At 38.1% G+C, this 15181-nt stretch overlaps 1 protein-coding gene across 1 annotated transcript; it reads left to right on the forward strand.

The window, feature by feature from the left end:
* Positions 1 to 412: 412 nt before the first annotated feature.
* LOC143541385 (E3 ubiquitin-protein ligase UPL2-like) lies at positions 413 to 14822 on the forward strand. The gene is made up of 17 exons (XM_077034224.1): positions 413 to 522; positions 617 to 757; positions 2190 to 2285; positions 2368 to 2571; positions 2661 to 9111; positions 9194 to 10206; positions 10279 to 10569; positions 10768 to 10972; positions 11060 to 11325; positions 11410 to 11669; positions 11753 to 12821; positions 12906 to 13052; positions 13139 to 13219; positions 13307 to 13532; positions 13623 to 13762; positions 13867 to 13973; positions 14481 to 14822. Exons 2-17 carry the CDS (start codon positions 659 to 661, stop codon positions 14581 to 14583), a joined length of 10758 nt encoding a protein of 3585 aa, XP_076890339.1. The 5' UTR covers positions 413 to 522; positions 617 to 658; the 3' UTR covers positions 14584 to 14822.
* The last annotated feature ends 359 nt before the right edge of the window (positions 14823 to 15181 follow it).

Here is a 15181-nt window from a genome sequence, read left to right on the forward strand (position 1 = left end):
AGTCTACGTTAATCGCAAGTTTTACTCAAGAGACTAAAATCATCCACCAACAAGCTTTGTTAGTTAGATATGTCAACGTGCACTCTTTAATTTAGTGTACTCAATCAACTAACTCAAAATGGAGAACCTACAACATCCCAAATTTTGGAACATGAATATGCTAATTTTAGAGTTTTATGAAGTTTTGTATAATTATATCATATTATAAAACCCTAGTTGGAAATGAAACCTTATCAATATTTAAGGGGCCAAACGAACACATGGGTGAGCTAGATTTAGGAGAAAATTGAGGGTTTAAGATGGAACATATTTTCAGTCAATATTGAGATTCAAAACGTGTGTGTGTCGAGGCGTGTAACCAAAGAGAAGATAATATGAGGTCGTTGCAAAAAGTATACAACCTTGATATTTACTTTTAGGGCTCATTCTTTCTTCAACACATAACATAAACCCCAATCAATTCTCAATTTCACTTCGATTTTCATGTTATTAATCAATCAATCCTCTCTTCTTCCGTTCACCGTACGACTCCACCAGTTCATTCAATTGATATCATTTGATTCATGATTACTTTTATTAATTTTAATTTGACCGATTGATTTGTTTTTATTTGCAGTGTTATTATAAAGGAGTGTAGACAAGTAGTTTGATACATCTCATGGCCGGTACGCTAAGATCGAGCTTGCCGTCCAGGCTTAGGCAGCTTTTGTCCGGTGAAGGACATATCGGTCCCAATGTTAAACTTGATTCAGACACTGTAAGTGCTTTAATTCATTAATTACGCCTGTTGATGATGGAACCTAGGGTTACAAGTGTTGATTAATTGTTATTAATTGACTGATGTGTAATTAGGGTAAGTTTAGTGATATGGTTAACCTAATTGTATATGTTTTGAGTATAGTTTCGGGTGTTACCTTGATCTATATATTTTTTTTAGGTTTTTAGTTTTTAATTACATTTATTGAAATGCTAATAAAATAATAAATCGATTTTGGTACCGTGTTTAGTCTTTTTTTTTTTGTTTTTTATACATGTAAAATGGATATGCCTTTTCTTGCAAATGTTGTTGGAAATATTTTTTTTTTCTTTTGTGTAATTAAATTAGGGTATTCTGTGATTTGAGTAACGTAATTGTGTATGTTTCGAGTATAGTTTTTGGTGTTACTTGATCTACAATTTTTTATTTAGTTTTTAATTACATTTATTATTGAAAGGTTAATGATTTGATTTTGGTTCTTTGTTTAGCTTTTCTTTTTGATGTAAAATGGATATGGATATGGATATGCCTTTTCTTCCAAATGTTGTTGGGAATATTTTTTTTTCTTGAGACAAGTTTTGGAATCTATATATTACACACGTTTTAATTCGATAAGTAGTGTGATACACAAGGTGAATGTGTGGCTTTTTTGCTTTGCAAATGAGAGAGTGCTAGTTGTGATGTCTTTGCTTATCGTTTACTATGTGACTGCAGTGGGTGTTAAGTCATATTATTTGATGTTTATCATCATTAAAAGGTTTTCTGAGTTTTTTTGTGGTGTATTATTGATTAATAGATTTTTGATTAGGGCTACTTTTCAGAGAACAAGTTTGTTAACTTTCTGCTGTTTTGTTAACTCATTAGTACTTTAATAATAAGGAAAGCTGACTTTTTTTATGTATACTTTTGCGATCCCACCAATTTTTGGTTTTTTAAAACCATGCACTCAAGCAGTAGGATGCTAGATTTTTAGCATTTTTTGGTGTAAGTTTGTTCAGTTAACCCTTAGATCAACTGTTTGAATTGATTGCCAATAATAAGAGAGTTAGAACTTTACCATACAATCAAACACATAGTGTTCTAGGCTATAATAACTTTCTCGTCACAAGAACATTTTGATATTATCATCACAAAACCTAATTATGTTTGCATCACAGTATTTTTTTTAACCCTGTACAAATTCTTAAGTGATAAAGACTACATTTAAGGGCTGGCATAATTTAGTGCCATGACTAACAAGAAAAAGTTACAAGTATAGTTAAAAATTGCTGATAGGAAAGGTCCAGACAAAGTTTTGAGTAATTTTTATTTCACAAGAATAACTGTATCGCCGTTTGATGTTTATGGTTTGAAAATATTGTTTCAGTTCCTCTAATATGCTGTGAACCAATAGTTATTACTGATTTGCTGACATTATTCTTTTATCTTGCAGCCCCCAAAAGTGAAGGCATTCATTGACAAGGTGATTCAGTGTCCATTGCAAGACTTAGCAATCCCTCTTTCAGGTTTTCACTGGGAATACAACAAGGTGATAAAGATTATATCTTTCAGTGTCTTCTTGTGATTTAATAAACTTTCTGCAATTTGCTCAACAAGTTCATTGGTTTCAGGGAAACTTTCATCATTGGAGGCCATTATTTCTGCATTTTGATACGTACTTCAAGACTTACTTGTCTACCAGGAAGGATCTCCTTTTAGCTGATACTTTAGAAGATGATACTCTTTTTCCCAAACAATCAGTTCTCCAGATATTGCGTGTGATGCAAATCATTTTAGAGAATTGCCACAACAAAAGTTCCTTTGATGGTTTAGAGGTATGGTGAAAACAATATTTTAACAAAGTTTTATATATATCCTTTATTCTTTTCTACATTTGTTTCTGAAGTTTGATTTGGTTCTACAGCATTTCAAGCTTTTGCTTGCATCAACAGATCCTGAGATTCTCATTGCAACTTTGGAGACGCTTTCAGCATTAGTTAAAATAAACCCTTCAAAACTTCATGCAAGTGGGAAACTTGTAGGATGTGGTGCAATCAACAGCTGCCTTTTGTCACTAGCACAGGGATGGGGAAGCAAAGAAGAGGGTTTGGGCTTATATTCATGTGTCATGTTAAATGAGAAATCCCAAGATGAAACCCTAAGTTTATTCCCATCTGATTTACAAACAGAAAGTGACAACTCTCAAAATCGTGTAGGTTCTACACTCTATTTCGAGTTGCATGGTACAAGTTCTTCAAGCACAACTACCAACACAAGTGTTATTCACATTCCTGATCTTCATTTGCGTAAGGAGGATGATTTATCCTTAATGAAACTGTTGATTGAGCAGTATAATGTTCCTCCTGAACATCGGTTTTCATTGCTGACAAGAATTAGATATGCACACGCCTTTCGTTCTTCAAGAATTTGCAGGCTGTACAGCAAGATTTGCCTACTTGCTTTTATTGTTCTTGTTCAATCAAGTGACTCTCATGATGAACTTGTATCTTTCTTTGCAAATGAGCCTGAATATACAAATGAGCTAATCAGATTAGTGAAATCTGAGGAAACGGTACCTGGAACAATTCGCACACTTGCAATGATTGCACTTGGATCTCAACTAGCTGCATATTCATCGTCTCATGAACGGGCACGAATTCTAAGTGGGTCCAGCATCAGTTTTGCTGGTGGAAATCGCATGATTCTTCTTAATGTGCTGCAAAGGGCGATTTCATCTTTAAAGAACTCAAGTGATCCATCATCTATTGCATTTGTTGAAGCACTTCTTCAGTTCTATTTGCTTCATGTGATATCTACATCAAGTTCTGGTAGTGTTATACGGGGATCGGGGATGGTTCCGACTTTCTTACCACTGTTAGAAGATTCTGATCCTTCGCACATGCATCTTGTTTGTTTAGCTGTTAAGACTCTGCAAAAGCTGATGGATTACAGCAATTCAGCTGTTACTCTGTTTAAAGATTTGGGCGGGGTCGAGCTTTTAACTAACAGATTGCAGATAGAAGTAGATAGGGTGATTGATTCTGAAACAGGGGATGCTAATTCAATGAGCGTTGGGGAGAGCTCATACTCAAGTTCTAACCCTAATATTGATTGGCTGTATTCACAAAAACGGCTCATTAGGGTTTTGTTGAAGGCACTCGGTTCTGCTACTTATGCTCCAGCAAATTCAGCACGGGCTCAAGGGGCTCATGATGTTTCCTTACCCGCCACTCTGTCAATGATCTTTGGAAACGTGAGTAACTTTGGTGGAGATATATATTCGGCAGCTGTTACTGTTATGAGTGATATGATTCATAAAGACCCCACTTGTTATGCTTCATTGGATGATGTAGGCCTTCCTGATGCTTTTCTACAGTCAATAAAAGCTGGAATTCTTTCTTCTTCAAAAGCTCTTACATGTGTTCCTAATGGTATTGGGGCTATTTGTCTCAACACAAAGGGATTGGAATTAGTTAAAGACAGTTCAGCGTTAAGGTTTCTGGTGGATATTTTTACTGATAAGAAGTACGTGCTTGCAATGAATGATGGGATTGTGCCTTTAGCAAATGCTGTTGAGGAGCTTTTGCGTCATGTAACTTCATTAAGAGGTACTGGTGTGGATATGATTGTTGAGATTGTTAATAAAATTGCTTCAATAGAGGACAGTAAGGGGAAGTCGGTAAAAGTTAACGAGAGCAGTGTTATGGATATGGATAGTGAAGATAAAGAAAATGTGGGTTCGTGTCTAGTCGGTGCTACTGCTACAAACTCAGGGTCTGAAGGAGTTGGTGATGAACAGTTTATTCAGTTATGCATTTTCCATGTGATGGTTTTAGTACACCGAACAATGGAAAATGCAGAAACGTGTCGATTGTTTGTTGAAAAAGCAGGAATTGACGCGCTATTGAAGCTTTTATTGAGACCGAGTATAACTCAATCATCAGAAGGGATGTCAATTGCTTTGCATAGCACAATGGTTTTCAAGAGCTTTACCCAGCACCATTCGGCTCCTTTAGCACGTGCTTTTTGTTCAGCTCTTCGGGGTTATCTAAAGTCAACTTTGACTGGGTTCAGTACTCTTTCAGGGTCATTTCTGTTGGACCCGAAAGCTACTCCAGATGCAGGAGTTTTTTCTTCACTTTTTCTTGTTGAGTTTCTTTTGTTTCTAGCTACTTCTAAAGACAACAGATGGGTCACTGCATTGCTTCAAGAATTTGGGAATGATAGCAAGGATGTTTTGGAAGATATTGGCCGGACCCACCGTGAGATCTTGTGGCAGATTGCTTTACTTGAAGATGTTAAGTTTGAAACCGAAGATGACAATGATGGTTCCGGTTCTGCTCATGGGTCCCGCCAATCAGAATCTACTACCTCGGAATCCGAGGAGCAGAGATTTAATTCTTTTAGGCAGTTTCTTGATCCGTTAATGAGAAGAAGAATGTCAGGATGGAGTTTTGAATCCCAGTTTTTTGATCTGATTACTCTGTATCGTGATCTCACTAATGCCTCTGGTCTTCCACAACATCTCGGAGGCAGTGGCGGCTATCAATCACTACCATCTGCAGATGTTGCCAGCGGTGGTGGTGGTTCACAGGAAGCCGACAAGCAAAGGTCTTATTCTTCTTCTTGTCGTGATATGATGAAGTCGCTCTCTTTGCACATTACACACTTGTTTCAAGAGCTAGGCAAAGCAATGTTGCTTCCTTCTAGAAGACGTGATGAAATGGTGACGGTTAGCCCCGCTTCAAAATCAGTGGCGTCTACATTTGCTTCTATAACATTGGATCATATGAACTTTGAAGGTCATGTAAAGCCTTCTGGATCAGCAGCATCATGGTCTCCCAAATGTCGTTATCTGGGTAAAGTTGTAGATTTCATTGATGGAATTTTACTTGAAAAGCCTGACACCTGCAACCCCGTCCTGTTAAATTGTTTATATGGCCGTGGTGTCATTCAGTCGGTTTTGACCACTTTTGAAGCTACCAGTGAGCTGCTATTTACAGTCAACAGAAGCCCCGCGTCTCCAATGGAGACTGATGAAGGAGTTTCAAAGCTTGATTCAGAAGAAACGGTTCGGTCATGGATAGATGGCCCGTTAGCCAGTTATGGTAAACTTATGGATCATTTGGTGACATCATCATTTATATTATCACCATTTACCAAACAATTCCTTACACAACCACTTGTAACTGGTGACGTGGCATTTCCACGTGATGCCGAGGTTTTCGTGAAAGTTCTTCAGTCTATGATTTTGAAAACCGTGCTCCCGGTATGGACACACCCACAGTTTACCAATTGTAGTGATGAGTTTATTGCTACTGTTATATCGATTATTCGGCACATCTTTTCTGGGGTTGAAGTGAGAAGTGTAAGCAATGTGGGGTCACGTCCTGTGGGCCCCCCACCAAATGAAACGACTATATCCACAATTGTTGAAATGGGGTTTTCAAGAGCTCGAGCTGAAGAGGCGTTAAGACAAGTGGGATCCAACAGTGTTGAGCTGGCAATGGAGTGGCTGTTTTCACATACAGAGGAAGTTCCAGAAGATGATGAACTTGCTCGAGCACTTGCTATGTCTCTTGGGAATTCTGGAACCGAGTCAAAGGATGATACTGGTACAACTGAAAATAGTCAACAGATTGAAGAGGAAACTGTGCAACTACCACCTGTTGATGACCTGTTGTCTACATGTAAAAAGCTTCTAGAAATGAAAGATTCTTTAGCCTTCCCAGTCCGCGATCTTCTTGCAATGATATGTTCTCAAGATGAAGGTCAATACAGGTCAAATGTTATATCATTTATTCTAGAACAAGTGAAGCTTTGCAGTTCTAATGCTGATGGTGGAAAGAATAATATGTTATCATCTTTATTTCATGTTCTTGCTTTGATTCTTAATGAGGATAAAGATGCACGAGAAATTGCTTCCAAAGGTGGTCTGGTTAAAGTTGCAGCCGATCTTCTATCAGACTGGAGTTCTCGTTCACATGATAATGAAGCACTGGTTGTTCCAAAATGGGTGACAGCAGCTTTTCTTGCTGTTGACCGGCTTTCTCAGGTTGACCAGAACTTGAATGCTGATATTTCTGAGTTGTTAAAGAAAGACGATGTTGGTAACCAGAACTCTATAGTGATAGATGATGAAAAGCAAAACAAGTCACAGATTAATTCCAGGTTATCATCAAAGCATATTGATGTTGAGGAACAAAAGAAATTTGTTGAGATATCTTGTGGGTATTTAACTAAACAACCCCCTGCTGAAACGATCCATGCTGTTTTACAGTTATGTTCTACCCTTACAAGAACACATTCTGTTGCTGTTAGTTTTCTAGAAGCTGGTGGTTTGCCTTTACTGCTATCTTTGCCTACAAGTAGTCTATTTGTTGGATTTGATAATGTTGCAGCTACTATTATTCGTCACATTCTAGAAGATCCCCAGACGCTTCAACAAGCAATGGAAAGTGAAATCAAACATAATATTGTGACAGCTGCCAATCGACAGTCTAATGGAAGGTTTACACCACGTAACTTTCTGTTGAATTTGACTTCTGTAATTTCACGGGATCCCGTGATCTTTATGCGGGCAGCACGAGCTGTGTGTCAAATTGAAATGATTGGTGAACGACCATATGTTGTCTTGCTAAAAGATCGTGAAAAGGATAAATCCAAAGAAAATGGCAAGGAAAATGTCAAACCACATACAACTGATGGCAGTATCAAAATTCCCGAGGTAAATAACAAGAATGTAAAAGCTCATCGTAAGCCGCCTCAGAGTTTTACAACTGTAATCGAGCTGCTTTTGGAATCAATAATCTCATATATACCTCCTTCAGAAGTGGCAGCAGAGAGCTCTTCTGTAACAGATATGGAAATTGATGTTGCTTCAAATAAGGGTAAAGGAAAGGCTATTGCTTCAGGATCTGAAGAGAATGAAGATAATGGTCAAGAATCTTCTGCATCACTGGCCAAAGTTGTGTTTATTTTGAAGCTTTTAAAGGAGATTCTCATGATGTATAGTCCATCTGTTCATGTTCTGTTAAGAAAAGACGCTGAACTAAACAGCAGCAATAATGGTGGAATATTTCATCACATTCTTTGTAAATTTCTTTCCCATTCAAGAAATTCCAAACGGGAAAAGAAAGATGCTGACTGGAGACACAAATTAGCAAGCAGGGCTAGCCAGTTCTTGGTTGCTTCTTGTGTGCGTTCTACAGAAGCAAGAAGGAGAATATTTGTAGAAATTAATAATGCTTTCACTGAATTTATTGATAATTGTAAAGTTCATCGGCCACCTGGAAATGATATTCAAGCTTTTGTTGATTTACTTGGAGAGGTGCTGGCAGCCCGTTCACCTACAGGTTTTTCAGTTTCTGGAGAAGTTTCGGTTACATTTATAGATGTTGGTTTAGTGAGATCATTTACACGAACCTTACAAATGTTGGATTTGGATCATGCTGAGTCAATAAAGGTTGTACCAGGGCTTGTAAAGGTTTTGGAGTTGATTACTAAAGAGCATGTTCATGCTGCTGAAGCTAACACTGCTAAAGATAACTCAGCGAAAGCTAATGATTATGGTCCACAAGGCCAAACCGAGAATGCTGGTGATGTGGATATATCTCAGTCAACTGAAACTGCGTCTCTACCTAATGCAAGCTCTGCACCTACGGAAGTTATCGAGTCTTTTAGTGCAGTTCAAACATACGGTGGATCTGAAGCGGTTACTGATGACATGGAACATGATCAGGATATTGATGGAGGTTTTGCTCCCCCGAGTGAAGACGATTACATGCACGATACTTCTGAGGAACGGGGTCTTGAAAATGGCCTTGGTTCTGTTGGAATAAGATTTGAAATCCAACCAGATATTCGTGAAAGCCTTGATGAAGATGACGAGGATATGTCTGGAGATGGGGATGAAGTTAATGAAGACGAGGATGGAGATGATGATGACGACGACGATGATGATGATGATGATGGGCAAAATGATTTGGAAGAAGATGAAGTTCATCATCATTTGCCTCATCCCGACACTGATCAAGATGACCATGAGATTGAAGATGAGTTTGATGAAGATATGATTGAGGAAGAGGATGAAGATGATGAGGATGAGGATGATGATGGTGGAGTTCTGTTAAGATTGGGTGAGGGAATGAATGGGATAAATGTCTTGGATCATATCGAGGTATTTGGTAGAGAACATAGCTTTAACAATGATACATTACATGTGATGCCCGTTGAAGTTTTTGGTTCTAGACGTCAAGGTCGAACCACATCTATTTATAATCTTTTGGGGAGATCTGGTGACGGTTCTGTTTCATTTCAGCATCCACTTTTAATGGAACCTTCTTCCTCACGTACAGTTTCTTCTCGGCAAACAGGTATTTCTTATTATATGAACAGTCTCTGTTCTTTTTAGTTATTTTTTTAGTTATTGACTTTTGTGTTATGTTGTCCACTCAGATAATGCACGTGAGCCCCTCGAAAGAAATTTGGAGTCATCTTCGTCACGGTTGGATTCAATTTTTCGGTCATTGAGGAGTGGTCGCCATGGGCAGCATGGAAACCGTCTTAGCATGTGGACAGACGACCAACCGAGTGCTGGATCTAATGCATCTAGCATCCCTTTAGGCCTTGAAGAATTGTTGGTCTCTCATCTAAGGCACCCGACTCCAGAAAAGGTTTCTGATCAAGACAAAACGGTCGAGGGTCAAACCAAAAACGAGTCTGATCAATCCCAAGAATCGGCTGGTATGGTACATGAAACCACTGTTGGCAACAATGGTAACGGTGATCAAGCTGGCTCTCGTGATACTGTAAGCACACCAACAGTAAATGCGTCTCAGCCCGTTGGTCAAAATCAATCGGTTGATATGCAGTTTGATCAAAATGATAGTGCTTCCCGTGACGTTGAAGCTGTGAGCCAAGAAAGTAGTGAAAGTGGGGCCACATTAGGAGAAAGTCTTAGAAGTCTAGATGTTGAAATTGGAAGTGCTGATGGTCATGATGAAGGTCCCAGGAGAATTAATGTAAATGTACCACTCAATCCGACATCAGTAACTGTTAGAGATGCATCTCTTCATAGTGTAACTGAGGTTTCTGAAAACCCTAGTCAAGAAACCGACCAGAGTGATCCAGCACAGGATGCACAACGTGATGGTGGTTCTGGTTCCGGTTCTGGCTCTGGTTCTGCACCAATTGACCCTGCGTTTCTGGATGCACTACCTGAGGAGTTACGGGCCGAGGTCCTTTCGGGTCGACAGGGTCAAGTGGCTCAGCCTTCAAATACTGAACCACAAAATGACGGTGACATAGACCCTGAATTCCTTGCAGCACTTCCTCCGGATATCCGTGCAGAAGTTTTAGCACAGCAACAAGCGCAAGGGGCCCACCGCTCACAGGAACTTGAAGGTCAACCTGTAGAGATGGATACTGTATCAATAATTGCTACATTCCCATCAGAGCTAAGAGAAGAGGTAACTTTTAAAAAATAAAATTTTAGTTGAAGAACAATAATCGTCTTCTTTGCTGATATTTTTTACTTTCAGGTTCTTTTAACATCATCTGATGCGGTTCTTGCTAATCTTACACCTGCTCTTGTTGCTGAGGCGAACATGTTGAGAGAGAGATTTGCTCGCCGTTACAATCGGACACTTTTTGGTATGTTACCAAGAAGCAGACGGGGTGAATCTTCTAGAAGAGGCGACGGAGTCGGATCTGGCAGTGGTGGAATTGTTGGTCGTAGGTCAACCGGAGGTAAGCCTGTTGAAACTGATGGGGCTCCTTTAGTTGACACGCAAGATCTTAAAGCCATGATTCGCTTGCTTCGTGTTGTTCAGGTCATAATTTCTCACACTGGTTGATTTGGATTTTTTTTTAATCTATTACGGGTAAAGTAAAATGTTTATTAAAATGGATTTGGTCAAACAGGTCAAAAGTCATCCAAAGTATGTTTATATGCATAGAGCTACCAAAATTGCAGTTATAAATGTTGCATTTTTCATGTTCTTATCAGTATGTTCTTTTGCATTGTGCAGCCACTATACAAACCGCAACTCCAGAGACTGCTGTTAAATTTATGTGCTCATGTTGAAACCCGTTCTTCTGTAGTCAAAATTTTGATGGATTTATTGATGCTTGACATAAGAAAGCCTGGAAATAACTTGAATACTTCCGAGCCATCATATAGACTATATGCATGCCAGAGTCATGTTATGTATTCTCGTCCTCAGTGCTTTGATGGTAACAATCTTATCAATAATGTCAACTGTCTAGGTCTGCACACCATTTTTCTTTTTGATGCTAAAATCATATTTTTACCCTTTTTAGGTGTACCTCCATTGGTATCACGGCGTGTTTTAGAAACATTGACATATTTGGCCAGAAATCATTCATTTGTTGCAAAACTATTGCTTCAGTTCAGATTCCCTCCATTGGAGTCTGAGAATCTTGATAAGTCTCGGGGAAAAGCTATTATGGTTGTTGAAGAAAATCAAAAAGAAAACCAACAAGAGGGTGATTTATTAGCCATAACAATGCTGCTAAGTCTCTTGAATCAACCACTTTATTTGAGGAGTATTTCACATCTTGAGCAGGTATCTTTTGAAAAATAATCATATTTGTAAATAAAATGTTCAATATTATAAGATTGATCACTGTTTTATCCTGTATTTTCTCAGTTACTGAACCTGTTAGATGTCATCATTGATAATGCTGAAAGCAAGCAAGCTCCGGTTGTTCGTGGTGTATCTGTTACTGAAGAACCATCTGGTCAAACGCCTGCTTTAGATGCTGATGATGGTGCCAAATCGTCCAAAGCTGAAATTACCTCTAGGCCTTCATCTTCTGGTGGTATTACAGAAGACGATTCTAACACCATTCTGCTAAACTTGCCACAAGCAGAACTTCGTCTTCTCTGCTCACTGCTTGCACGTGAATGGTATCGTTTTTTAATACATTTAACTTTTGATTTATTTTTTATTTGTGTTGTGCTAATGTAGTTTATTGATAATTTGTTTTTAGTTTGTCGGATAATGCATATGCACTTGTGGCGGAGGTATTGAAAAAGCTGGTGACATGGGCGCCACGTCACTGCCATCTGTTCATAACCGAGCTAGCTGGCGCTATGAAGAACCTTACAACAGCAGCCATGGATGAACTGCACCGTTTTGGTGAAATTGAAAAGGCACTTATTACTACTACCGCTTCAGATGGTGCAGCAATCTTAAGGGTTATACAGGCACTGAGCTCACTTGTTGGGTCACTTAATCAAGAAAAAGATCAAACGCTTACTGAATCAGATCAAGCTGCTACACTTTCTCTCGTGGGTGAAATCAATTCGGCTTTAGAACCGTTGTGGACCGAGTTGAGCACGTGCATAAGCAAAATTGAGATCTATTCAGACTCGTCATCCGACGTATCCGATTCTTCAAGACCTTCTGGTGCAATGCCACCATTGCCAGCTGGCACTCAAAACATCTTGCCGTATATAGAATCTTTCTTTGTCATGTGTGAAAAATTGCATCCAGGGAATCCAGGTGGGACCCAAGATTTTGGTGCCAATATTGATGAACCGACCACTTCTTTACCGTCAGGTAAAGTAGATGAAAAACATGTTGTGTTTTTGAAGTTTTCTGAGAAGCATAGGAAACTTTTGAATGCGTTTATAAGACAAAACCCTGGATTGCTTGAAAAGTCATTCTCGCTTATGCTTAAGGTCCCGCGTTTTATTGATTTTGACAACAAACGGGCTCATTTTAGATCTAAAATCAAGCATCAACATGATCATCATCATCATAGTCCTCTAAGGATCTCTGTAAGACGAGCTTACATACTTGAAGATTCATATAATCAGTTGAGGATGAGGTCAACTCAAGACTTGAAGGGTAGGCTGACTGTTCACTTCCAAGGGGAAGAAGGTATTGATGCTGGCGGACTTACAAGAGAATGGTATCAGTTGTTATCAAGGGTTATTTTTGATAAGGGAGCTTTGCTTTTTACAACGGTTGGCAATGATGCAACGTTTCAGCCAAACCCTAATTCAGTTTACCAGACTGAACACCTTTCTTACTTCAAGTTTGTTGGCAGAGTTGTAAGCTCCCTTTATACTTTTGCAGGGTTAAATTTGAAACTTTTTATATTTATTCATGAAGGGTTCTGAAATCTTTTATTGTAGGTTGGAAAAGCTCTATTTGATGGGCAGTTGCTTGATGTTCATTTCACAAGATCGTTTTACAAGCACATTCTTGGTGCGAAAGTGACATATCATGATATTGAAGCTATTGATCCAGCTTACTTCAAGAACTTGAAGTGGATGCTTGAGGCGTGTGCAACATTTTTTTATTAATTTTAATGAGTTTTTGTTGTTTTTATAATAATTTTTGTTCTAATTGTTTTTTTTGCGTGTAGAATGATATCAGCGATGTTCTAGATCTAACATTTAGTATTGATGCTGATGAAGAGAAGATGATATTATGTGAAAAATCAGAGGTAAAGCTTACATAATTCCAAATTTAGATATTATATACTTGTGATAATAATTAATTATTTATTGTCATTGTGGTTTTGGCAAACCAGGTTACCGACTATGAACTGATCCCGGGTGGAAGAAACATTCGAGTGACAGAAGAAAACAAGCATAAATACGTTGATTTAATCGCCGAGCATCGGTTAACCACTGCTATACGTCCACAAATAAACGCGTTCTTGGAAGGGTTTAACGAATTGATTTCTCGGGATTTGATAAGCATCTTTCACGATAAGGAATTAGAACTCTTGATAAGTGGGCTTCCTGATATCGACTGTGAGTTTCTTTTATATCTTCTTATTATCATTCTAACACTAATTCTGTTCCTTTCTTTATAAATAATTTGTATGTTTATTTTCTTTTTAGTGGATGACTTGAAGGCAAATACAGAGTATTCTGGTTATAGTGCCGCATCTCCTATTATCCAGTGGTTTTGGGAAGTTGCTCAAGGCTTCAGCAAAGAAGATAAGGCTCGGCTGTTGCAATTCGTGACTGGTACCTCAAAGGTAGGAGATCTTGTTTTATGTTGACTTTTCTCGGTCAATTGATTCGGGTCAAGATTTGGCTAAGTATATGACTCATAATAATGGTTGTGAATGTTTACTTGCAGGTTCCATTGGAAGGATTTAGTGCCTTGCAAGGTATTTCTGGATCTCAAAAGTTTCAGATTCACAAAGCATATGGAAGACCCGACCATTTGCCCTCAGCTCACACATGGTAAATTAAGTTATTAGTTAGATTTGTTGGTGGATCAAATGATTATAAACAGAATGAGTGAAGCTTGTTTTTTATATTAAATAAAAGTTATATAAATAATAGGCTCGCTTATAGGCCTGTAAACGAACCGAACATTCAGTGAACCGTTTGACGGGGATCTGTTTATGTTTGTTTTTTAACGAATGAACACGAACAAGGAAACCTCGTTCGTTTTGGTGGTTCATGTTCGTTCGGTTTGTTTACATGTCTGCATCATTTAGGCTTGCAAATCTAATTGAGCTCAATAAGTGAAGCTTGGGCTCGAGTCTGGGTTTTTAAATGAACTCCTATAGAGGCTCGAGCCCAAGCTTGAACTTTTAGCAAACCCCTTGAGTGGCTCACTAGCGGTTTGGTTCATTTACACTGCTAAATATAATTGCTTAATATCATAAACTTAGAAATGGGTGTATTTTGTTATGAATTTTTATTGGGTATCATATTATTAATTTGATGGGTTGATGGATGCAGTTTCAATCAGTTGGATTTACCAGAATACCCTTCAAAGGAGCATTTGGAGGAGAGACTGCTGCTTGCAATTCATGAAGCCAATGAAGGTTTTGGTTTTGGTTAAAAGGGACATGAAGATGATCAATGTAGATATAATTTATCATGTCAAAAGCCGATCCGTTTCTAGCAGATATACATGTGTTGATATACTGTACAGTTTCGGTTTGTTGAAACTGAAATTGTTTTCTTTATCTTGCGGTTTTCTTTGTTACCTTGCAAATGTACATTGGAACGGTTTATTGACTATCGTTTTGTTAGCGGATATACTTGGATTGATCTGAATCAATAGCATGCATGATTCATCATCATGAAAAAAAAAACAGCTTTTTTGACAAAGGTTTTTTCTATTTTTTCCATTTCATGTTTTTTTAACCATTAATACTCGTAATAAGAAAACTTATGGGATCTTGTCAGTATGCTAAATATCGCTATATATTATTATTTTTGTGGTTTAGTTTGGTTCGGGTTGGATTGGTCATATAAAAGAAGATAATCAAACAAAGCGTTATATAATCAACATAACTATATCAACGTCATTACAAACGCATAATTAAAAATTGTTTTTAAAGTTATCTATGAGCTTTTATTTTTTAACCTAACCATAATCAATTTTCAATTTATTTTAAAACCAGGCCGGAGATTAAACCGGACACTTTACTGAT

This window comes from Bidens hawaiensis, unplaced genomic scaffold (genome assembly GCF_021521415.1).
Source record: "Bidens hawaiensis isolate Kalapana, Puna unplaced genomic scaffold, B.hawaiensis_p1.1 tig00012557_1, whole genome shotgun sequence".
NCBI classification, from domain to species: domain Eukaryota; kingdom Viridiplantae; phylum Streptophyta; class Magnoliopsida; order Asterales; family Asteraceae; genus Bidens; species Bidens hawaiensis.